Here is a 25,166-nt window from a genome sequence, read left to right as displayed (position 1 = left end):
GACTCCAGGATCACGCCCAGAGCTGAAGGCAGGTGCTTAACCGCTGAGCCACCCAGGAGTCCCTGTACTCACATTATAAGCACATTCACAGCGTTTGCCCTCATGTGATGTGCCCTGGACCCTATGCAGTGGACTGGAGTAGGAGCTGTACTCAAGGCAGATAGATAGCCCTAATGTGCAGGCAGGTGCCATAGAACTTTGTGATTATATGAAGTCATTTGCATTATAGAAATTAGGTAGGGATGTGAAATTGGCAAAATGATTATTCTAGTTTTCCCAATTACTTACCTTTAATAGATTATACCTCTGATCACATTGTATATTAACTTCTAGCATAATGCCATATGTTTGTTACATAAAAGGTTTTATCCAAACTGCATATATCTCCATGTAAACTCTTTTAGAAATGGAAATAATTCTAACTTACTCAAGTTTATCAGTTTAAATGCTCTTAAGTGAAATTCTTGAGTATGTCACAGCTGAGTAAATATTAAAGAAAAACAGTGAATGCTTTTGGTAGGTAATTAATAGCATGCCACAGGCCAGCCAAGTTCTTTCATTTTAATTACTTTTAATCCCTCTTCCTTGTCAAAAGAACAGGGGAAGAAATATTCTCAGTAAAATTCAGAAACCCTATCACCACATAAAAAATTCCCTTTATAACTAAGTTACAGGTGGAAATCCACTTTTAACAAAATTGCTGTGGCAGGTTGCTAACACACCAGTGCTATCTGCAAATACACTTGTTTAAACACAACAGATTGCCACTACTCAGCAGTTTCATTAATCACAATCCAGCTTGCTATCAGAAGCGAAAATTACTGATGTTATTAAATTTCCACCCCATTACCTTGACTTTTATTTAGAACCATTCATCAACAATTTCCTCCACTAGAAGTCACAAGTTCACCAAGCCAAAAAATCATCAAGGAAACACAATACATTTGAATGGTATCTTGGAAACCCAAAGACTTAGTGTGGTTTTGTTAACTCACAAAAATCTCTTAAACATCGCAGTAATCTGCTCAAGACATTGCTTCAACAACCATGAGTATAGACATTTCAAATAGTGTTTAAGAAAAAAACAAAGTGCTTAAAGTAATGGATTTCCAGTAATTGGTCTCAACCAATCCTCTGACAAGTCGGTTACTCTCTACTGTCTTTTTTTTTTTTTTTAAGATTTTATTTATCAATTCACGAGAGAGAGAGAGAGAGAGAGAGAGAGAGAGAGAGGCACAGGCACAGGGAGAAGTAGGCTCCATGCAGGGATCCTGACGTGGGACTCCCTTCTGGGTCTCCAGGATCACACCCTGGGCTGAAGGTGGCGCTAAACCGCTGAGCCACCTGGGTTGCCCTCTCCACTGTCTTTTTGATGGTGCCTAAATACACCTCTGTTTGAGGTTCTGTAATACCTTGCCTTAATGAAATGCTGCCACTTATCTTAATGCCTTCTCCAGAAATGTTCCTGTCCAATGAAGCAACTTCCCAGCCCGTCCACAGGAAACACTCAAGGGTACCCCATCCAGGATTGGTTCTGAGAGACATGTCTTCTAAGATAAATTGAGCTTGTTGGAAATATTGACCAATCAACAAATATTTATCAACTACTATTCATGGGAACTGAGCCACTAAACAGAATATAGTGTAAGAAGACAGAGTCTTCTGAAACTTTACACTCCAGATGTCTATAATATGCATATACATGGGAAAAGCTAACTCTCAATACTGAATAGCAGATTGTTAGTGTTAAATGAATGTCATGGGAGGAACAGTGATAGGACTTTAGAAGACTCATTCTAGACTATGGGACGAGATAGGCCATCCTCTGGGAAAAGAGAGAGATATGGAATGGAAAGGAGAGGAGGGGAAACAGGGATAAAGAGGGATGAGGAATCATTTGTATTTGAGAGCAAAATTGAGAGAATCTGCAACAAATATACATCTTTGTGCATGTTGTCAGTGTGCTTACATTTCAGATACGAATAATATTAACCTTAAGCACATTTTGACACTGTTCATTGAAAACCCGAAGCACATAGGTTGTCCTTGTCCCACATAGGAAATAGCGTCATGGCTAGCCCTAGTGGAATTACCATCAATACTAAGATGGTTCCTCCTGGTTAACCATTTCCCATAATCTTTCCCAACCAAATCAATGATAAATTATCATTGTTTGCAATGAGGCCGTTGTACTTACTGGCTCCAGAGCTGGCCCTGACCTTCCTCAGATTAAGAGACTTCAGAGGCCCATAAATTTTTGCATTCGAAAAATGTGGTCAATTGTAAAATATGTTAGTTCCGGACAATTAGGTCAATCTAATCCAGGTGCGGTTGGTAAATCATAAATCATGTAAACTACAATAGGCAAATTGTTGCTGTTTCTGGGCTGCCAGTGTCCTAATGTGTACTTTTTTTTTTTTTTTAAAGATTTTATTTATTTATTATGAGAGACACACACACACAGAGGCAGAGACAGAGACAGAGGGAGAAGCAAGCTCCATGAAGGGAGCCCAATATAGGACTCCATCCTGGGACTCTGGGATCATGCCCTGAACTGAAGGCAGATGCTCAACCAATGAGCCACCCAGGCGTCCCCCTAATGTGTACTTTTTGGTGTTCCACACACAAGATACTTGTGGTGACTTAATGTGGGAATATAAACTGAAGTTTAAAAAAAAAATGTAAGTGCAAGTGGAGTGCCACAACTGAAGGGTCATGTCTGACCAGTGTCCCTTTCTAATTTTTTAAATGATTTTATTGATTTGTTTGCTTGTTTATTTATTTAGAGTGGCACTCATGCACAAGCAGTGGGGCAGAGGGAGAGGAGAGGGAAAATCTCAAGCCAGCTCCAAGCCCAGTGGGGAGCCACTGTATGGCTCTATCTCAGGACCCTGAGGTAACTACCTGAGTCAAAATCAAGAACCAGAGCTCAATTCACTGAGCCACCCAGGTCCCCTCTTCCCTTTCTATTAAAAATTGAAGGTAGTAGTGCTCATTGTTCATTTGTATAACTACCTCTTGCTCATTCCCTCTAGACTTGTTGGGTTGGCAATCAAGGGGCTTGCTCCCTCCCTTGAGCTAAATTCTAGAAGGAATGTGAATTTTTATAGGAAGGACAAAGGATGAAATGCAATTGGCATTGATGGGTTGGTCCGATGGCAGTGCCCTGGAAAAGACTCGCTTAGCGTCCCTGAATGCTGTCCTGATGAACTTGCCTTTCTGGAGCCCTAAGCGGTGAAATATTCCTTGGTACTGTGAGCTATTCTACATCTTTGTCATTTGTTATTCTTTTCTAAAAAAGTTTAGCAGGGCTCGTTTTTGTGGCTTTCAACCAATGAGGATTAAAGTCTGTACTTTCTTTCCTCTATTACAACTTCCAACCACAGCATTAGAGATGGAAAGGTTCAAATCCAGCATCATTGTGGAACTCTGCAGGAAGCAGGGGTGACATCACTGGCACCTTGCACAGCGCTGGTTTCAGTGCGGTGGATTTTAGGGAAAGAAAAGGTATACAAAGAGACCAGGGTGAGAGAACAAAAGGAGCAGTCTGTTGACAAAGGAACACCCAACCCCCCTTATAGCACTTGTAATAATTAACAGTAAGATCCTGGCAGATGTCATTAGGAGAATGCATTTGGGTGCACCATATCTCATGCCAAACACCTACAATTTCTAATTTCACTCACCAAGAAAAAAACCCATTGCGCCCAGAAGGTTTGTGTCAGGCACCTGAGCAGGAAATAAATGGGAGTATTGTTGCTGTTACTTTTCTGGGTTAGGTAACCAGGAAGACAATAGCTATCAGACAACCCCCCCCCCCGCCCCCCCCGCCCTGCCCCCCCCCCGCCCCCCCCCCCCCCCACTGGAGTTCTGTGACCAATTTCCTCCTTCCACCTACTGGCCTCTCAAATTGTTCTGCAGTGACAAATCTAGAAGGGTTCTAACTACAGACTGTGGATGCCACACTGGATATCCAAGTGCTAGAGGACTTGAAATTAAAGGTCCTTTAAAGGACTTGAGATTTTACAATAAGAATATTTATAATCTACACTTTTTAAAAAACCATGGCACAAAAATTTCCAGGATTGTTTAATAACATAATCCCACAAAATATGTGTTATCAGTAAAATCAAATGCAGTGCAGAGATGAGGAATCTTGAGGAAAAAAAACCCCAATCTCCACTGGATTTGATAAGAGAAAGCTTTAGTAGAAGGACGGAGACAGAGCACATTTACATGAGGAACAGAAGGAAATGGGAGGATAGAAAATAGAGATTTGGCAAATAAAGGAAGAAGAAACATGGAAAAGTAGTTGGAAGAGTGAAGCAAAAATTCCTTTTGCTTTTAAGCTGCCAAAGAGGAAGAGGACTGATGAAGCTGGCTTCTGGGCATGCTATCTGTGGGGTCACACAAGGTTCTGTACTTAGAAGGGCCCTGCACTTGGTTTAATGCTCTGCTGTCACTGTCTTGAAACTCTTAGTATTTTTTGCACCAGGATCTTGCATTTTCATTTTGCATAGGCCCCTCAAATGATGAAAATGTGCAGAAAGGTCTAACACAGTTTGCGTTGGCTGATTAATGTTCCCCAAAAACGTACACACCCTAATCTCCAGAACCTGTGTGTGTTTACCCTATATGGCAAAAACGACTTTACAGATGTAATTAAGAATTTCCGGGGCTGGCACATAACCACTTACCCAATAAACAAGTTCTGTCTCTAGGGGGAAAAAAAAAAAAGAATTTTGAGGTCGGGAGATTATACTGGATTATTTGGGTGAGCCCCAGGTAATCACGAGGTCTCTATAAGAGGGAGGCAGACCTTTATAAGGGTCAGCAAGAGAAGGCACGTGGCAGTGGAAGTGGAGAGAGTGAAGATGTGACACTGTGGTGCACATTTATGAACTAAGGAATGCAGGTGGCTTCTAGAAGTTGTGTCCCCTAACGCCTTTAGAAGAAATGCAGCCCCGCTGATCTAATTTGGACTTCTTCAGAACTCTAAGACAATAAGTTTGTTTCGTTTTAAGCCACTAAATTTAGGTCATTTGTTATAGAAGTAACAAGAAACTAATACACACTACATAAAGGTAAATTGATGTATTGCTAGTTTTCTAGAAATCAAGGCTATTAATAAAACGAATCGCAGCTACCATTGGTTGAACACATCCTTTGTGCTAGGCACCATACGAAGCCGTTTATGTGTGTCATCGAATATAAGCCTCTAACAGCGTTTGAGGAGGGTATTATTCACTTACAGATGAGCAAATCGAGGTTCACAGGGGTAAAGTAACTGAAGTCAGTCTGAGGCCACGTGGTACCCGTAGCAGTGGGATGTTTCAGAGGTGGGAGCTGAACCCCGTCTGTCACTCCAAGCTCTTGTGTGCGTTTATCTCCATTCCCAAACATTATTACAGACTTTGGGGTTTGTTCCCATTCTTCAACGTGCAGTATTATGTTGGTCTCAACGGAGGAGAGGGAATGGGACGAGGAAGAGGATGACATCCACGTCTGGGCGTGGAGCCGGGGCCACCTCTCCAAGCCTCAGGGGGCTCGTCCAAGGCGTTTGCAGCGGATCGCGGGCTACAGAACACTGAGACCAAGACAGCGTTGGGCCCGGGACTGGAAGGCCCCGCAGCGCGCGTTCCTTCCTTGCGAGGTCTCGGGTCGCATCCCCGGGCCTCCCGGCTGCGTGGTGTCGGGGAACAGCTGCACGGGAGCCACCGGCCGCCGGGTTTCCCGGAGCAACTGCGGGGGGAGGGCGCCCCCCGCCGCCCCCCGCCCCGCGCCCCGCCGCTTGTTTTGGAAGCCCGCGTGGTCCTGCCTCATTGGCCGCGGAGGAGCCCGAGGCCCCGGGGAGGAGGCCGCGGCTGTAGTTCCCGAGAGCCCCGCGCCGCCGGCCCCGCCTTCCGCCAGGGGGCCGGCTCGCGGCAGCGCGGGACCACAACTCCCACAAGGCCCCGCGCTCGGGGGGCGTGGCCGGGCGCAGGGGAAGCCGGGGGCGGGGCCGGGCCGCCTAGGGGATGAAGTGGGGGCGCTCGGCGTCCTGCCTCACTCGCAGCTGCCGGGAGCCGGCGAGAGCGGCCCCCGCCTCGGGCCGGGCGTGCGGACCTCCGACCTGGAGCCTGTCGGCCGCCGGGAGCCGTCCCGTCGGTCGTCGCCTGGGCCGCCCGCCGTTCCCCCGCCCCGAGGGGCCCGGCCGGCCGCGCCGCGGGGAGACGCCAGCATGCGCCCGGGGGCCCGGCCGGCCGGCGCCGGGCAGGGGGCGGCGGCGGCGGCGCAGCTGCTGCTCACCCTGAGCTTCCTCCCGAGCGTCGTCGAGGCCCAGGTGAGCCCGAGGGCTGGCGGCGCGGGGACGCCCGGACGAACGGCGGCGGCGGCGGCGGCGGCGGCGGCGGCGGCGAACGGGCCGCGGGCGGGGCGCGGGGAGGGCGGGGGCCGGGCCGAGGGGCGTCCGGGCAGCGGAGGGGGGGCGGGGGCCGGGGCCGGGGCCGTCCGGTGCAGGACGCGTCTGCGAGCCGCTGGCTGGGTGCGGGCCTGGGCCTGGCGACGCTCGTGGGGCGATGGCGGTAAAAAGAGGAAGATGGTGACGGTCCCCCGAGGTGTTCTCGCTTCTCCTGCTGGTTTTTAAGCGGCTGGGAGTGTGGCGGGAGATGAGACGGACTGAAACCGCCGTCAGCGGCTTGGGGAGGGAGCACGCGTGCCTGTGAAGTCCGCGGCTGCGGGCGGGGGGGAGGGGGGGAGGGGAGGGGAGGGGAGGGGGAGGGGGAGGGGAGGGGAGGGGGAGGGGGAGGGGAGGGGAGGGGGAGGGGAGGGAGGGGAGGGGAGGGGGAGGCCCCCGCCCCGCAGCCGAGGAGCGCCTGGGGAAGGGGCCGAGACTTCAGGTCCTGGAGCTCCTGGACGGGAGGGCCCCTCGTGCCTGCCCTTGCCTGGGAGCCGTGTTGTCTCCCAACTTGTGCCATGTCTGCCAGGTGGTATCTCCAGGTGAGCTCAAGTAAGAGACTGGGGGGCGAGGGGGCGGTAGTGTCCGGCCTTACAAGGCGATGGCTGGAGAGTAAATTAGGGCTTAGGGATTGCTCCTGGGAAACCCCCATTGCAGAAGCGTTCTTGGGACGCCGGAATCGGGGGCTTTGGAAACCAGAGCCTCGTGCCTTCCTTGAGAGCGGTGTTCGCGTCTTTTCTGCAGTAGAATTTGAATAGCCTGTGCCGCAAAGTGACGAGACTGCGGAAAGAAGGAGAAAGGAGAGTCTCAGGTGGTCCGGTGAGGAGGGGGGTGTCGTTTGAAGCAATTAATGCTCTTTGCTGGGAAAAGGTGAAGCGGAGTGTAACTGTGTAAACATGTTTTTCTGACTTGATTCACATACTTTTCCATGGCCTTACGGTGTTGTGCATTAAATCCCAGAAAGCCTACTTGGGTGGATATTTTTTGAATGGATGATTTGATAAAAATAAAAGGGGCGGACTTTCGGTTTTAGTATTGGTGAACACGTTACAAATGCAGATTCTCTGGCCCGACTGCCGCATGTTCTGATTTGCTGGATCTGGATGTGACCCAGGGATCAGCAGCTTTAAACAAGCCTCGTTTGCAAGTAACTGTGAGGCTGTTATCCTCTGAACTACCTTTTGAACCCTGCTTAGAAAACACTGAAGTACTGGAAATCTTTTAAAAAGTAAAATTTCCAAATGGTCTTTAGCAGAATTATTTTCTAGCTAAAATAGAATGGTTGGGTGATTGTTTTGGGGTGGAATATATATTTACATGTTTTTCTAAAAGGATATTTTTATCTTTATAGCATTATTGTATATTTTGTCATCAATCTAGAAGCTTCATTTTAGTTTTTTCATCTACTAATTACATGCGTTAAACGCTTTATAATTGCATGTGTACTTTTATGTCCAAATGAATATATGTAGTTTTTAATGTCCAAATGAATACATATAGTTCAAAAATTAAAAATTTGTGCATATTCAAAGTAGCATTGTGCCAAAGAATCCTCAAAAGTGGATACATTTGGTTTTTGTTTCCAATGATTATTTTCCAATATAGTGTTGGAGCATATTATAGTCTTTTAATCTCTACCATGTTTAAATATACATTATCTCATTTATTGGATCTGTCTCTCAGAAGTGGGGCAATTGAGGTAACTTAAGTTCAAAAAGCTTACATGACTAATACACACTTGCTAAATGAACAAGATTAAATTGGAGCCCTGGTAGGCCCCTTTTTCTTCTGTACACTACATCTCAATATGCTAGCTTCTTTAGGGTATCAAAATAAAGCAGAGGGAGTCCCAGGAAAATAAAGGGGAACTTAGTTATTTCACTTCTTTTACATATACTGAATTAAGAGGAAAAAAAATGTCCAGTAAAGCATAAAGCGAGAAGTACATTAAAAAAAAATAAATAAATCGGGCAGCCTGGGTGGCTCAGCGGTTTAGCGCTGCCTTCCGCCCAGGTCATGATCCTGGGGACCCAGGATCGAGTCCCGCGTCGGCTCCCTGCATGGAGCCTGCTTCTCCCTCTGCCTGTGTCTCTACCTCTCTCTCTCAGTCCTCTCTGTGTGTTCTCATGGATAAATAAATAAAATTAAAAAAAAAAAACTCCAGGGGATCCCTGGGTGGCACAGTGGTTTAGCTCCTGCCTTTGGCTCAGGGTGCAATCCTGGAGACCCAGGATCGAATACCACGTCAGGCTCCCGGTGCATGGAGCCTGCTTCTCCCTCTGCCTGTGTCTCTGCCTCTTTCTCTCTCTCTCTCTCTCTCTGTGACTATCATAAAAAAAAATAATAATAAATAAAAAATAAAAAAATCTACATTTATAAGAAATCATTTACGGAGAGGTGTATATTGAATATGATTCCTTATAATGAAAGCAAAGGTTATTTTTAAGCCTATAAAAATCATAGGCATGTGTATATCTCATACCCCATTTTCTTTTTTTAAAAAGATTTTATTCATTTGAGAGAGCACGAGTAGGGGGAGGGGCAGAGGGACGTGGGGGGCTTGGTCCCAGGATTCAGAGATCATGACTTGAGCCAAAGTCAGACCTTAACCAATTGAGCCACCCAGATGCCCCTCATACCCCATTTTCTTTTCTTCTTTTTTAAAGATTTTTTTAAAAAATTTATTCATGAAAGACACACACAGGCAGAGACAACAGGCAGAGGTAGAAGCAGGCTCCATGCCAGGAGCCTGATGTGGGACTCAGTCGGGGTCTCCAGGATCACACCCTGGGCCAAAGGCAGGTGCCAAACTGCTTAGCCACCCAGGGATCCCCCATACCCATTTTCTTATAAATTAAATGCAAATACGCTTTGTAGTCTGTAAAGCACTACTAACAAAAGACATAGTACATACTTGATGTGACAAGTTAATCTTCCTGTAAAGAAGTAATTTTAGTCAGATGTATTTTTAAGTCTTTTTTTTTTTTTTAAATTTTTTTTTTTTTTATTTATTTATGATAGTCATACAGAGAGAAAGAGAGAGAGGCAGAGACACAGGCAGAGGGAGAAGCAGGCTCCATGCGCCGGGAGCCTGATGTGGGATTCGATCCCGAGTCTCCAGGATCGCGCCCTGGGCCAAAGGCAGGCGCCAAACCGCTGCACCACCCAGGGATCCCTTTTTAAGTCTTTCTAAATGCATCTGAGGTGGCATGAAATCAGAGAATACAGAGTCCCCCCATTCCTAATGGAAAAGCCAGGTCTTGAGACTCAAATAGGGCCAGTACCCTGAGGATTTTCCCCCAGGCCTGAAGACCTTGACTTTCTGCTGTGATAGCTCCTTGGTGTGGAATGGAAATAAAGAAATAAAGGCTCTGTGTGCCCAAAGAGAGGAAACTAGAAGGAGATCCACTGTAAAGCTTGAACTCCACAAAGAGCTACATCCTCAATATGAGAGATGAATCCTACTAGGAATAAGGGAAAAGTAAGAAAGTTGCTAGGGAAGGGGGAAACAACTCCCTTGAGAATCTACAACCACAAGCCAGCTTTTATAAAAGTTTGCCAGCCATATTCATGCCACCTATGCTGGGAAAAACTTCAAGTGAGAAATTTAATTTATGGCAGACCCAGGTGCATGCCCCTAGTTTACTGGTAAAAGCAAATATCCATCCCCTCTGGAGGAATTTATTTTCAACCCAGGTCTAAAGAATTCTTGAAGGTATAGGGCCAAGGATAATAAGCAGCTAATAGTTAAACATCACAAAACACAGGCATCATGAATGGGGTACTGGAAATATAGACTATGGAAAAAGATCTGTGATGATCTTAGATTCTGAAAATAACAGACTTAATTTAAACACATTAAACATAGTGAATTTAAATACAAAAGGGGGAAGGACAGAGAGACCCTGACCTGAAAGTAAGAAAAAGGAACACGAGATTTAATTTAATTTAATTTATTTTTTTGGAACACGAGATTTTAAAGAACTATAAAAAAGATTAAAACATAATGTGATGAGATTTCTAGAGATGAAATTAAAAACTCAATGGATGGATTAAATAGCTGATTATATCCAGCAGGAGAAATGACTACTGAATCAGGCAACCATTTTAAGTCTTTTCTTTTTCTTAGTTTCATACTTCACTAACAAAATTAGAGTAATCAACATAATCCTTTGTGTTTCTCTATTAGTTTCTATACCCACACATCTGGACTTCCAGTGGGTTATCATAGATGAACTGTGAACTCTTATCAGAGGCCGATCCCTCTCTCTCGTATATTAGGTCCCATTCCTTGTTTCAAGGACATGGCTCCAGCAAATCTTCCCTTTTGGTCCTGGATCATTTCCTTTTTTTTTTTCTTTTTTTTTTTTTTTAAGATTTTATTTATTTATTCATGAGAGACATATAGAGAGAGGCAGAGACATAGGCAGAGGGAGAAGCAGGCTCCATGCAGGGAGCCCAATGTGGGACTTGATCCCTGGACTCTGGGATCACGCCCTAAGCCAAAGGCAGACGCTCAACCTCCAAGCTACCCAAGTGCCCCTGGATCATTAATTTTTCTGGTGGAACAGTTTGATGGACTGTTACTGTCATCCTAAAACATACCATTAATTCTATTTTAGAGTTCTCTCTTGACCTGCCCATCTCTTCTGGCTCTGCTCCATTTTTCTGATCTCCTCTATAGAAAAACTGCTCAAAGGAATTATCTTTATTCCTCCTATTCTGGTCAGTTCTCTAGCCTACTCCAGTCAGACTATTGCCCCTACCACTCCTCAGAAGCTGCACATGTCAAGGTCACTAATGTCTTCCTTGTTGTTAAAACCAATAGTTTGTTTTTAACCTTAGCTTTACCTTTAGACAGCATTTTTTCCCACAGTTCGTCACATACTCTCCTTGTAATACTTTTTTCTTTGGGCTGCCAGGATGCTCTATTTTTCTGAGTTTCATCCTGTTTCTCAGGTTAGTCTATCTTTTGGTTGTTTCCTCCTCTGCTCCTGACCACTAGTTATTTGAACCTCAGGATTCAGATCCGTACTCTTTCTCCTCTGAGTTATTTCCTTTGGTCTCTTGGCTTTAGACACCACCTACATAACTGACTCTCAAAATCTCCAGACCAGGATTCTCAGCTTTAGATCTGGATATGCAACTACCTTTTCCTCATCTCCACTAACATGATTGTAAGTATCTCAAATCGGATGTGTCAGGAACCAAGTTCCCAATCTTTTTCCTCACATCTACTTTTCCCAGTCTTCTCCCCCTTAAACATATGCTGCAGCCAAACTGGCTTCCTTGTTCCTCAAACATGGCAAATATGTTCTTGCCTAAGGGCCTTTGGACTAGCAGTTTTCCCTACCTAGCATACTCTTTTCGTGTATTCATTGGTTTACTTGTTCACTTTCTTAGGTTTCTGCTGTGTCACCTTATCTAACATGTCCACTTATCTAAGTTGTAGCCTTCCCTGACCGTACAATGTGAAAGAGAAACCCTCCATCCTCATCTTGTACTCCATATTCTTTTACCCTCTGCTTAAAACTCACTAGTGGTTTCCTGTCTAAATCAGTAAGGTATAATACAAAAATGTATTTGGTCTTTGTCTCCTCTTCCTAGCCTAGAGCTCCTAAAACCCTTGGCATTGCCAGAGTAATAGGAATGCCTTTTGTTAATTATAACAAGCCCCTTTCAGTCACACCTGTTGATGCTAGTGTAGTGAATTAGTTGGGAACTCCCTAGATCACTCAGGGGGGACTGGTTGTCAGACAAACCAAGTGATTGGAGGATTGGAACTTTGAGCCCCACCCATGACCACTGAAATGGGGAGAGGGATGCTAGACATTGAGCTCTATAAAAGCACTTAAAACAAGATTGATGAGTTTCCAGGTGGGTGAATACAGACGCTTGCTGGGAGGGTGGCTCAGAGCCATGGAAGGTGCACTTGCTCCTTGGAATTTCTCCCTATGTGCCTGTGTATTCTGTTTGCCACTTCTGAGTTGTATCCTTTACAATAAACCAGTAAAGTGTTTCCCTGGTTCTATAAGCCATTGCAAATTATTGAACTTGAGAAGAGTCATGGGAACCCCCAGTTTATAGCTGGTCAGTCAGAAGTATAGGTGACTAGGAACTTGGGACTAATATATAAGGTGGGGACAGTCCTGTGTGACTGAGCCCTTAATCAATGGGGGTCTGCTCTAACTCCAGGTGGTATCAAAACTGAATTGGGCACCCAGTTGGTGTTGGAGAGTTTGAGAATTGATTGGTGTAAGAAAACCCCAAGTTCCAGTAAAGCCAAAGTCTTACAATGGTCTCCTGCTTCTCCTTTTCACCTTCTATATCATCCTCCTTGTTGGTCCTCAGAAACTTTGGACAGCTGACTGCCTTGGGGCATTTATATTTTGTGTTCCCAATGCCTGGAATGCTTTCCCCCTTTCTCTTAAATTGCATGGTTTGTTCCTTTTCCTCCTTCAAGCATTGCCAAAATTTCCACTGAGACCTTTTGTAACTCTGCTTTTTAAAATAGTAGTAGCTCAGTCCTGCAATGCTTGTCTCCGTTCTTATTACTTTATTAATATCTGACAGATTTTGTACTTGACTGGTGTTTTTTTTTCTTTTCTATGAAAATGTAAATTCATGGAGGGTAGAGATTTTTGTCTTCTTTCTTTCTCTCTCTCTTCTTTTCTCTTTCTCTTTCTCTTTCTCTTTCTCTTTCTCTTTCTCTTTCTCTCTTTTTCTTCTACTTCTGCACTTCCAGCACTTAAAACAGTGCAAGGCTTATGTTAGGTAGATCTTCAAATATGTTGAATGAATGAATATATATGAATGGAATATATATAAATATACATGGGTATAAGTAAATATATGAATATAAATATGTGAATGGAATAAATAAATGAATGGAAAATAAAAGCAAATTATTCAGAATGAAGCTGAAATAACGGGATAGTAAATTTTAAAGAAAACTTAAGAGAGATAGTCTAATATAGTATGTCTGAGTGGAGCTCCAGAAGAATGAAATAGGATAGGAAAAAGTATTGATTCCTGCATGTCAATATGAAAAAGACAACCTAGTAGAAAGTGAAAAAAAAGAAAGACCTAAACAGGTATTTCATGAAAAAAGAAATATGAATGTCTTACAGAACCTAAAACATTATACTTCATTAGTACATTTTTTTTTTTTATTTATGATAGTCACACACACAGAGAGAGAGAGAGAGAGAGAGAGAGAGGCAGAGACACAGGCAGAGGGAGAAGCAGGCTCCATGCACCAGGAGCCCGACGTGGGACTCGATCCCCGGTCTCCAGGATCGCGCCCTGGGGCGAAGGCAGGCGCCAAACCACTGCGCCACCCAGGGTTCCCCCTTCATTAGTACAAAAATCAGATACCCTTTCATGCAGACTGGATTGGCAAAAATTTTAAAAATATCAGGTGTTGGTAAGGATATGATTCAGTAGTAGCTTCTGTCTGCTGTTGGTAGGATTGGGATTTGGCATACCTATTTTTTTTTTTTAAATTTTATTTATTTATTCATGAGACACACACACACACACACACACACACACACAAACACACAGAGAGGGGCAGAGACACAAGCAGAGGGAGAAGCAGGCTCCATGCAGGGAGCCCGACGTGGGACTCGATCCCGGATCTCCAGGATCATGCCCTGGGCTGAAGGCCATGCTGAACTGCTGAGCCACCTGGGCTGCCTTGGTATACCTATTTTGGAAATGAGCTATAGTAATTCCATTTGTAAGCATGTAAGCTAGAGAAAAAAAACTTACACATTTAGAGAGAGATAATGAAAATATGTTTGTGTAGCATTATTCTTTAGCTTAATCTGGAAACAACCTAAGTATGGATTGCATTAATTTCCTATTACTGTTCTAACAAATTATCACAAATTTAGGGCTCAAAACAGTACAAATTTATGATCACATAATGCTATAGGACGGAAGCCTGAAAATGGGTTTTAACAGGGATAAAATCAAGGTCAACAAGGCTGCATTTCTTGTGGAGGCTCTAGGGGAGAATCATTCCTTGCCTTTTCCAGGCTCTGAGAGGTTGCTGTGTTCCTGGCATATGTCCTCTTCCACTATCTTAAAAGCCAGGAATGTAGCATCTTTCAGTCTGACTCTGACACTCTTGTCTTCCTCTTACAAGGATCTTAGTATTGAGTCCACTTAAATAATCCAGTATAATCTCACCATTTCAAGATCCTTAATCACATCTAGAGTCCCTTTTGCTGTGTACAATAACATATTCACAGGCTTCAGGAATTAGGACATGTATATCTTTGGGGGACATTATTCTGCCTACCTTACAGGTCAACAATATAACAAATACGTTGTGATATTTTCATAGAGTGTAACATTTACAGCAGGGAAAATGAATGAGGATAAAATTCATTATGGTGGGTAGCTGTCAAAATATTAGCAAAAACACCTCACAATATAATTTACACATTAGAAGCCATTAATATTAAAGTACAAAACCAGGGATCCCTGGGTGGCGCAGTGGTTTGGCGCCTGCCTTTGGCCCAGGGCACGATCCTGGAGACCCGGGATCGAGTCCCACGTCGGGCTCCCAGTGCATGGAGCCTGCTTCTCCCTCTGCCTATGTCTCTGCCTCTCTCTCTCTCTCTCTCTCTCTCTCTATCTGTGACTATCATAAATAAAAAATAATTAAAAAAAATAAAGTACAAAACCAAAAAATCCTCTATATTGTTCAGGGATATATCCTATGTGGTGAAATTGCAAAGAAAGATAAAGAAATTAACAAAAATAAGGTATTTTAGCTCCAGGGGGAGGGAGATGGCCGTAATTAGAACGGGACTTAAAAGATAATATTTCGATATATTTTTAAAGTTTTATTTATTTCAGAGAGAGAGGTTGGGGGTGCGGGGAGAGGGACATAAACAGGATCTCTGCTGAGCGTGGAGCCCAACTGGGCAGTTTGAGGCTCAATCTCAGGACCCTGAGATCATGACTGGAGCTGAAACCAAGAGTCAGACGTTCAGCTGACTGAGTCACTCAGGCACCCCTCTATTTCTGTTTTTTTAAATTTTGGTGATATGAAGGTTTTTGTCATAGTAGTTGTCTTTAAGAGTTAGAAATAAGTACATGATAATTTTGTATACCCTACCCCAACCCCTACCACAATTAAAATATTTTTATTTTTATTATTATTATTTTAAATATTTTTAAAAACCCAAAATATGGAGGTTTACTAAAAAGGAACAATTTAAGAAAAAATTTGTAAGAAGGAGCAATCACTGGATCAAAATTTTTAAAACCTAGGAAGTTGCTGGTTGCTATTTTTCTGCCCCCCCCCCCCCCCACAATTACTTAGACTTTGAAGTTTTATAAATAGTGAGGTAAAGAAATGGAATGAAATTCAGTAGAGTTAGTGACAGGATCTTAAGTAGAATAGTAAAGCATCTGGAAGCCAAAATTGTTAATGATCCTTTGTTCTTTAAAGATAATATACCTCTGACTCTTTATATCTTGTGGGGAGTTTGGAGACACATTTGCATTCCTAGGGGAAAAGCAGGAGAAAGAAAGGAATGGGAAGTTCTGGTTTCCATTTTCTAATCATCTTTGCATAGATTCCTCCAGTGGATCACATGAATGAACTTTAACAGCCTGGGTCCCACTTTTGTTTTTAAATTTAAATTTTAATGGAGATAATTATAGGTTCCATGCCTTTGTAAGAAATAATACAAAGAAATGTCACCTACACTGAATCTAGTTTTCTCCAGTGGTTACATTTTGCAAGCATACGAGGCAATATTATCACTAGAACATTGACATTGATGCAGTCTGCTGATCTTACGCAGATTCCCCCTTGTCTCACTTGTGTATGTATGTATTCTGTTCACTTTTATCACGTTTAGGATCATGTATCCATCATCATCAAGATACTGAACAATTTCATTACCACAAGACTCCTTCTTGCCCTTTCCTAAGAATTTAACCTTATTTATTTATATTTTTAGAGAGGGAAAGGGAAGAGAGAGAGAGAGAGAGAGAGAGAGAAAGAGAGAGTCTCAACAGCTCCCTGCTGAGTGTGTGTGTGGGGCACTCAGTCTCACAACCCTGAGATCATGACCTGAGGTAATCCAAGAGTCAGAAGCTCAACTGACTGAGCCACCTGGGCGCTCCTCCTCTTGCACTTTCTATAACCACATTTACCTCCTTTCTGTCCTACTCCTTTACTCCAACTCCTATCCCTACGCTAGTCCTGAAACCCTGGCAACCAATAATCTGTTTTCCATTTCAAAGATGTTGTATAAGTGAAATCACATAGTACATAACCTTTTGGGGTTGGCTTTTTTTCACTCAGTCTGGTTCCCTGAAGATTCATCCAAGATGTGGATGTCAGTGAGTCCCATTTTTAAATTTAGCTGATGACTGTTTTGTGGAAGTTTTGGATTCTGAACACATTTTGTAAATACCAATTTTTGTTCAGTTAATGTATACTTCGAGTAGTGGATAAAGCATGTATTTTTTAAGCGCAATTGACTTGGGATTAAGTCTCATTTCTACTTTAGAAAAATTATTTTAACCATGCTAAGCCTTAATTTTCTTACGTGTAAAATGAGGATAATAACACCTATTTCATAGAATATTTAAAGAATAAATGTGGTAACATGTAATGTTCTTAGCACTGCCTGTCATGTAAGTGTTCCATAACTGGCAGTAGGAAAGAAAGATAGAGTTACTACAGCAGTATTATTATAGTCTATGACTTTTAGGTTAGTTTTGGAAGAAATTGCTTTAGCATTCCAACTATTTCTTGGATTTTATGTATGTTTGGGGAAAGGAAGGAACATTCAATACATTTTTCTAGCCACTAAATAATAATACTTAGCTCTTCAGAATAAGTATATCTGATCTATTGTTTTTTACTTAATTGGCCATAGTCCAAAGTAAATGATTGCTTTAATGTTTTATATATATATATATATATTTTTTTTTTTTTTAATATTTTATTTATGTGAAAGAGAGAACAAATGAGAGAGAGGGAGAGGGAGATGCAGACTACTTGCTGAGCAGGGAGCCCGACTTGGGGATCTGTCCCAGGACCTTGGGATCACGACCATAGCTGAAGGCAAATGCTTAACCAACTGAGCCACCCAGACACCCCTTTAATGTTATGTAACTTAATCAGCAATCATTACCTTGAATGAATAAATTATCTTTTTATATAATAGTACAGACTTGTTAAGGTTGAAATACTCATAATTCACATATTTTAAATTATATATGTAATATTTTATATACATATTTATTTATTACATATATATTTATTTATATTACATATATATTTACATATATATTTTCCCCCTAGGTCACCGGAGTCCTGGATGATTGCTTGTGTGATATTGATAGCATTGATAACTTTAACACCTTCAAAATCTTCCCCAAAATAAAAAAGTTGCAAGAGCGAGACTACTTCCGTTACTACAAGGTATAGTTATAATTTTTGATTCCATTAATAGCAAAGTTTTTTACATAGCCGTCTACAGATGTGACTTTTATGACCCTATTGAAAGCCCATTTTGACTCTTCTCAGCATCCTCTGTGTTTTTTATCATTGGAATATATCAGGTGTTGTGGTGAAACCTGATCATCTTTTTGAACACTAAGAATCTGAACCTTCTTCCTATGTTTGGGGAATTCGTCATCTTTCAGTTTTGCTTTTGAGGCAGAGACTCCACAGAAATAAAAAATGCCACAGACTTATTTGTCAACCTTTCTTGTAACTTAGGCTCTGCGATCTACACACCTACCCAAGCTCTGTGTTGTGCTGGCGGCAGTGTCCTGTGTTAGTACTGTTAGCAGTGCTAAGTACCACAGCAGCAGACACTTCCTGGGCAGCTCACTGGAAGGGCTGCCAAACGAGGCTGAGGGTACGAGCAGAGCACCATTCATAGTAATACTGCAGAATTGGTTCTTAAGTCTATCATAGTAATGCTGCAGAATTGGTTCTTAAATCTAGCAGTCTACTCTAGACCTTTACAAAATAACCAATGATGGTTTAAAGGTAGCAGCAATAAGGCAGTTTTCAAAAAGAACAATATTTAAATTTAAGAACAATATTTTAAAAGCTGCTGTTATGCTTTGCTGGGCTCTTGTTCTCAGTATTCAGTTGGGTTTATAATGTTTTTGATTATCATTTTTAGTTCATTTTTAAATTGACAATGATTTTCTTTTTTAATCCTGATTCTATGTAGCTATCTTAATCTTTAAATACTTCTGAGGATAAAAAAAAAATGGAGCAGGAACTAATAGCCATTCATTGTGTGGTACCACCAAAATTTTGGCTCAGTTAGCTATTTTCCATATTTTTGCAACACTTTATACAGGTGTCAAATTTCTAGGAGAAATTTCTCCCAAATTTATGGAATAACACTTATATAGGTGTGTAATTGGTCTAATTGACCAAAAAATGGAAAGACACTTTGGTTAACAATCCTATTTGCATAAATATAAAGGTAGTGATTGTTTCTCAAAGGAATATTAGTCGGCATTGTAGAAGAAGGGAAAAATGAAAATTGGATAGGCAAAAATAACAGTGTTTTAAGAAAACATTCTAACCCATTTAATGAAATTACTCCGTATATAGTGGGAATATCCTCATATCATATAGTGGGAATATCCAAGGGAGGATAATGCAGTGATCTACTTAATGCATTTGTCTCTAAGTCAAGGATATTCAGATGATTTCTACTCCTTCTCTGGTTTTGCCAACCTATGAATTAAGTAAAAAAGATGTTTAACCAGCACTGGCACAATAGTGGCAGAAAAAGAAAGCTAAGACAACAGGTGAGTTTTAAACATGTGCATAAATACTTATGATTGAGCAAGCAAGGATACACAGGTAGAAGCAACAGTCTACCCCTGCCAATTACTCAGTCAGCTGCTGTAGTTGGTATTTACAATTTCTTTTACTATCCATTCCATTCCTTTATTCACCAAATGTTTATTGAATGATTTGTAGTTGGCTCTATTCTAAGTGCTGTGGATAGAGTAGTGAATAACACAAAGGCTCTTACTTCGTGACACTTTTATTCTGATTAGGAAGGCAAACAATAACAAAATATAATTTCATATGGTTATAAGGGAAGTGTTATGGAGAAAAATAAACTAGGAGATAGAGTAATGGGGTAGGGGAAGGTAGGTAGCTTTATTTTTAAAGAAGATGATCAGGAGAAGGTATTATAATACTGTGCCATTTGAGTAAATGTGAAAGCCATGAAAAGAAATGGGGAGAGCACATTCCAGGGAAGGGGAGTAGAACTGCAGGTATAAAGGTATTGAATGCAGATATAAAGGTTAAGAGTGAGGAATAAGAAGACTGGTATAACTGGAGCAAAGTGAGTGAGACATGCAGAGTTGGAAAGGTAGATAGGAGCCAAATTAAAACAAAATTAGAGGGCCTTATGCAGCACATAAGGATGTTGAATTTTAGTGTAAGTATGGTAAGCTTTTGGAGGGATTTGTACAAAATAGACTGTCGGTATGAGACAGGGAAATAGAGAAACCATGTAGGAGGTTTTTGCATGAGATCAGATGGAAGGTGATAGGGGCTTGGAATAGGGCAGTAGAATTGGAAGAGGTGAAAAGTGAGCAAATGAGCATCGTATGTAAGATATAACCCCAACAAACTTGTCTGATGGAGTGAATGTAAGCTGTGAGAGTAGACATGAAATCAAAGATGATGCAGAGCTTTGAGCAAAGAAGTATGTCCTGACAAGTTAATCTTTTTCTAAGAATGCAAGGACAAGGCTTTTAAGTTTTCAACACAATTCAACATACATTCCTGATGTTTAAAAAATTTAATAGGAATGATAAATACTTCCTTAACATGATCATTTTAATCCTAACATTAGCATTGCCAACATCTTGCTTGTTGGGAAATAGTGGAGGAATTCTCCTTAGGTGAGGGGCCAAGACACGGGTACACATTATCTTCTTGTATACCAAACAAGAAAAGGCAACTAGAGGCATAAACATTTTTGAAGAATAAGTAAAACTATCTCCACTTATAAAAATGACAGAAGAATACTAGAGAACTCGAATAATAAAATGAACAAAAATGATAAATGCATTAAGGCAGAAGGTTATAAACTTAACATACAAAAATCCAAATCTTCATAAATATAAATAATAAGATAGGTCAGAAAAGAAATCCCCATTTATCTTAGCAATGAAAAAAAGATGAAATCTATAGGAATAAATGAATCAATAAATGTGCACAGCCTAAGGGAGGAAAACTTCAAAACACTACTGTGAGACACAAACGTCAGCTTCAAGAAATAGACTAATGTTTTTGTAGCATAAAGATAAGATGTTCATTCTCTCCACATTAATGTATAAATTTAATGTGATCCTAATAAAAGTATCAATAGTTTTTTCCCAGAGCTGGACAAGTTGTCACAGCTTAAGTTCTCTGGGAAGCAGATTATGAAACTGTGGCTTGTGGGCAAGAGGTTAATTAGGGACTGCTTGTGGAACCAACAGCTCAGGAAGTGAAAAGAGCAGAGGGAGAGGTAAAGCTATGAGTCAGCCTCTGGGGAAACTTCAGGCGACCCTTTGGAAGTCCTGCAGATGGGATGGCCCTCCAGGGCTGTGCTCACTTTTGGGAGAAGTCTGGGCCTTTGCAACCCTATGTCAGTCATTTGATGAAGGCCACCATTGGAAGGGGTGGTGTGACCTTGGGCAAAGTGGCTATCTTCACCTGAGTTTGCCTGCCTCATTCCAGAATTTCAGAAGCTAACTTTCCAGGAGCTGGGGTAATAAACTCTTTATTCTTCCAGGTGGTAATGTGAGCATCAGGTTACAGTATCCGCTGCAGTCCACTCCTTACACTGTGTATTAGTTTTCTACTGCTGCATAACAAATTAGCCTAAAATGTAGCAACTTAAAGCAACAAACTGAGAAGGTGGCATTTGGGGAAGATCTAAAAGGAGTAAGAAAGCAAGCTGTGTTGCAACATGGTATGTGGAGTAAACACACTTCAGGTAGAGGAAACAGCAGGAACAAGGGCCCTGAGACCACACGGTGGAGGCCAGTGAACAAGGTTCAGAGAGCAGAGGAGCCAGACCATGTAAGGCATTCTTGGCCATTGCTGGGACTTGGATTTTGAACTGACCCAATTTCAGGGAGTCAAGGATGAGGCCAGGATTTTGGCCCGAGAATCTAGAATCATGGAGTTGCTATTTACTGAGATGGCAATAAGAAGGTCTTATGGAGATATCAAAGAGGTGTTGGACATAAAAGCCAGGAGCTCAAGGAACCTGCAGTTCCCAAACAAACATCCTGATCCCTCTGCCTGGAAATCTCCTTCTCTAGGAAACTTCTAGTCCTACCTATTTTACACATTACCAAAAGGAAGCCTTCCCTGACAACCCATAGTCAGAGTTGACCACTCTCTCCTCCTGTCGCCAGTCTCTACATATTTTTGCCTCTTCCCCTATAATGTAGACGTTATTTATTTCATTTTATGCCTATTTATTGAGATGTCTATTTTTAAAAAAGATTTTGTTTATTTATTCATGAGAGACACATACACAGAGTGACAGAGAGTGGCAGAGGGAGAAGCAGTCTCCCCCAGGGAGCCTGATGTGGGACTCGATCCCAGGACCTTGGGATCTTGACCTGAGCCGAAGGCAGATGCTCAACCACTGAGCCATCCAAGCATCCAGGGATGTCTTTTTTTTTTTTTTTTTTTTTTTTTTTAGAGAGTATGAATGCGTGTGCCAGAGGTGGAGGGGCACAAGTAGAGGGAGAGAGAGAATCCCAAGCAGCCTCCACACCCAGCGTGGAGCCCAACTTGGGGCTCGATCTCACAACCCTGAGATCATGACCTGAGCTGAAATCAAGATTCAGATGATTAACCAACTGAGCCACACAGATGTCCCTATTGAGATGTCTATTATGTATGTATCCTAGGCACTAGAAGTAAAATAATGAATAAGGCAAAATCTCGATCCTTACAGTGGAGGATGCAGACAATAAATAAGCAAGTGAATAATATCCAGGTAGTGGTAAGTGGTAAATGTTTTATAAAGAACATAAAACAAGATGTGGGGGCACATATTGAGCACTACTTTGGAGAATCTGGTCAGGGAAGGTCTCTGCTGCGGTAGGATCTCAGAGTCCTGGATGAGGTGAAGGGAGTGGATTATAAGATCTGGTGCAACAGTCTGGGCAAAAGAAGAGCCACTGTAAAGGCCCTGAGACAAAGGAGCAGAGTATATTCCCAGCAAGAAGGCTGGAGGAGTGTCTTCAGAAATGAGGTCAGGGAGGTGGATGGGAAGACCAGATGAAGGAGGGCCTGGTGGGGCCTGCTGCAGAGTTGGGGTTCATTCTGAAGGTGACCAGAAGCCACAGGAAGGTTTTGAGCAGGGGTTGATCCTGTCGGAATTATATCCGAAGGAGATCATTGGGGCTGCTGTGTGGACAACAGATGGTAGTAGAAACAGAGAAGTAGCGGTGGTCTAGGCAAGAAGGGAGTGGTAGCAATGGAGGTGGTGGGAAGAAGTGGATAATGAATTGTTTACAGGAGATAGAAAAGGAGTTTTGGCTTGGGCAATCCATCTGGAAGTCTTACTGAATTATTGTCTTCCATTAAGTACAAAATAAGAAAATCTAGAGTTTTTAACTATGGTTAATGTATCCTGATGGTTAAAATGGTCTGCCCCTGTCCTATGTGTTCCCTCATTCCCTCACTAAAAGTCAAACTGTTTTTTTCCCCAGTTCTCACAACTGTTGAAGCTCTATCACTTTATCCAAATGCATGTTTTTCCAACATTTATCCATCCTAAAATAATACTTTCTCATAGGCCACCATCTACCAGCCCATTATTCTCCATCACAAAACTGGATTTTTCCTTGTAGCACTTACCACAATTTGTAATTAAACAAACATACAAACATAATTTCTCTTCCCTCCAGTAGACTGTCAGTTCCAGAGGGGGGATAGTGTTTTCTTGTGTCTCTTTTTGCCCTAGACCCTACACAATGCCAGACAGATAGTGGGTGCTCAGTACACATTTAAGTGGTGCATGCATGAGAGAACCCTAATGAGTAAGGTAACAGTAAGGTGTTGACAGACATTAGCATAAAATACTTTCCAGGGTCTACAGATGAGCAGTGTACTTGGGCTTTACTTCTTTTGTGAAGTGTCAGAGGACTAATAAGTTATTTTTTTAAATTAATCTTACCTCTGGGTGTCTGAAAAACTGCAGTTGTTTAAAATTCTGAACTCTATAGATGCCACAGGATAGGAAGTGTTTTCTTCTTACCACCACGTCATTGGTGCCCAGAACAGTGACACTTCGAGAGTGTTGGCAGAACTGTGCTACACATTTACTAGTGTTTATCCAATCTTTCTCTCAAGGTCAATCTGAAGCGACCATGTCCTTTCTGGGCGGAAGATGGCCATTGTTCAATAAAAGACTGCCATGTGGAGCCCTGTCCAGAGGTAAAATAAGTTCAAAAAAAAAAAAAAAAAAATGGGGAAAACATTGTTTCCTCTTGAGCTCTTAGATAAGCATGAATTTATATTTTAGGTCAATGTTGATGGATTTAGTCTTGTCCTAAAATTCATATGCTGTCAACTCTCTTTTTTAACCAGATTATGGAAGATTTATTTTATATTTGTCACCTAAATGGATTTGAAGACACTCTTGTATCCAGTGGTATTGATTGGATGTGGAAGTATAGTATGATTCTAAAGTAGATAGAAAACTGGATGCCTGTTCTAGAACTGGATCTATAATTGGCTAATTCTTATTTGATGGTTTATTGAATAAAAATCTTGTTTCTTTTTTTTTTTTTTTTTTAAATCTTGTTTCATAAGAAAAATGGTGCTATTTGACCTTAAATTTTATATTTAGAGTGGGTAAAGTAGAGGAATTGCAGGCTTGGCATGAGGTCTTCACTTGGTCTCACATTAAAAAAAGAAACTCAACATTTTAGACTGTTTTTGACATCTATCATAATTAATTCTTCTTAAACAGGAATTCATTATAAGCTATGTTTTCACTTCACTTTTTGCTTTTCTTACCTAATCAATTGATCTAGTTTGTTATCCTTAAAAATGGGAAAAAAGCCATCTTAACCAATGTCCTTTCTAAAGGGACAATTTAAAAAATTCATTTCATTTTCCTTTAAGAATAAAATGTTTTGTTTTTAACTTTTTAGTTTGAAATAATTTCAGACCTATAAAGAAAATTGGGAGTATAATACCAGCAGTCCTCATTTACTTTTTATTCAAATTCCCTAAATGTTTATCACATTTGCTTTATTATTCTCTGTATATGTTAATATTTTATGAACTATTTGGGTGTAAGTTACCAGCATCATATTTTACCCCAAATACTTGGATGTGTTTTCTTAAAAACAAGATTATTCTCTTCCTAACCATAACCTAATTAACAAAATCAGAAAATTAACGTTAATTATAATACTAGTGTCTAATCTACAGAATTTAGCTATATATTGCCAGATGACATAATAATGTGCTATATAACTTAAAGTATTAAAATACAGTGTTATATTCATTTCATGTATACAAAATAGCGATTCAGTAGTTCCACATATTAGTGCGCATCAAGATAAGTATATTCTTAATACCCTTTGTCTATTTCAGCCATCCCCCCTCCTACCTCCCTTTTGGTAACCATCTGTTTGTTCTCTATACTTAAGAGTTTGTTGTTTGGTTTGTCTC

At 41.5% G+C, this 25,166-nt stretch overlaps 1 protein-coding gene across 2 annotated transcripts in view; it reads left to right on the top strand.

The window, feature by feature from the left end:
* The first annotated feature begins 6,032 nt into the window (after window positions 1-6,032).
* Window positions 6,033-25,166, top strand: part of ERO1B (endoplasmic reticulum oxidoreductase 1 beta) — a 58,545-nt gene continuing 39,411 nt past the window's right edge. The window contains exons 1-3 of one of the 2 annotated variants that reach the window (XM_041748073.1): window positions 6,033-6,322; window positions 17,778-17,897; window positions 23,835-23,918. In XM_041748073.1, the coding sequence (XP_041604007.1) occupies window positions 6,221-6,322; window positions 17,778-17,897; window positions 23,835-23,918 (306 nt within the window). In that variant the 5' untranslated portion in view covers window positions 6,033-6,220. Of the gene's footprint in view, window positions 6,323-11,592; window positions 11,614-17,777; window positions 17,898-23,834; window positions 23,919-25,166 lie in introns of those variants that run through there. The other variant, XM_041748074.1, reaches the window with a different exon arrangement.

This window comes from Vulpes lagopus, chromosome 3 (assembly GCF_018345385.1).
Source record: "Vulpes lagopus strain Blue_001 chromosome 3, ASM1834538v1, whole genome shotgun sequence".
In the NCBI taxonomy this organism is placed as follows: Eukaryota; Metazoa; Chordata; class Mammalia; order Carnivora; family Canidae; genus Vulpes; species Vulpes lagopus.
Note: the sequence above shows the minus strand (reverse complement) of the source record. Positions and strands in the feature narration are given on the sequence as shown.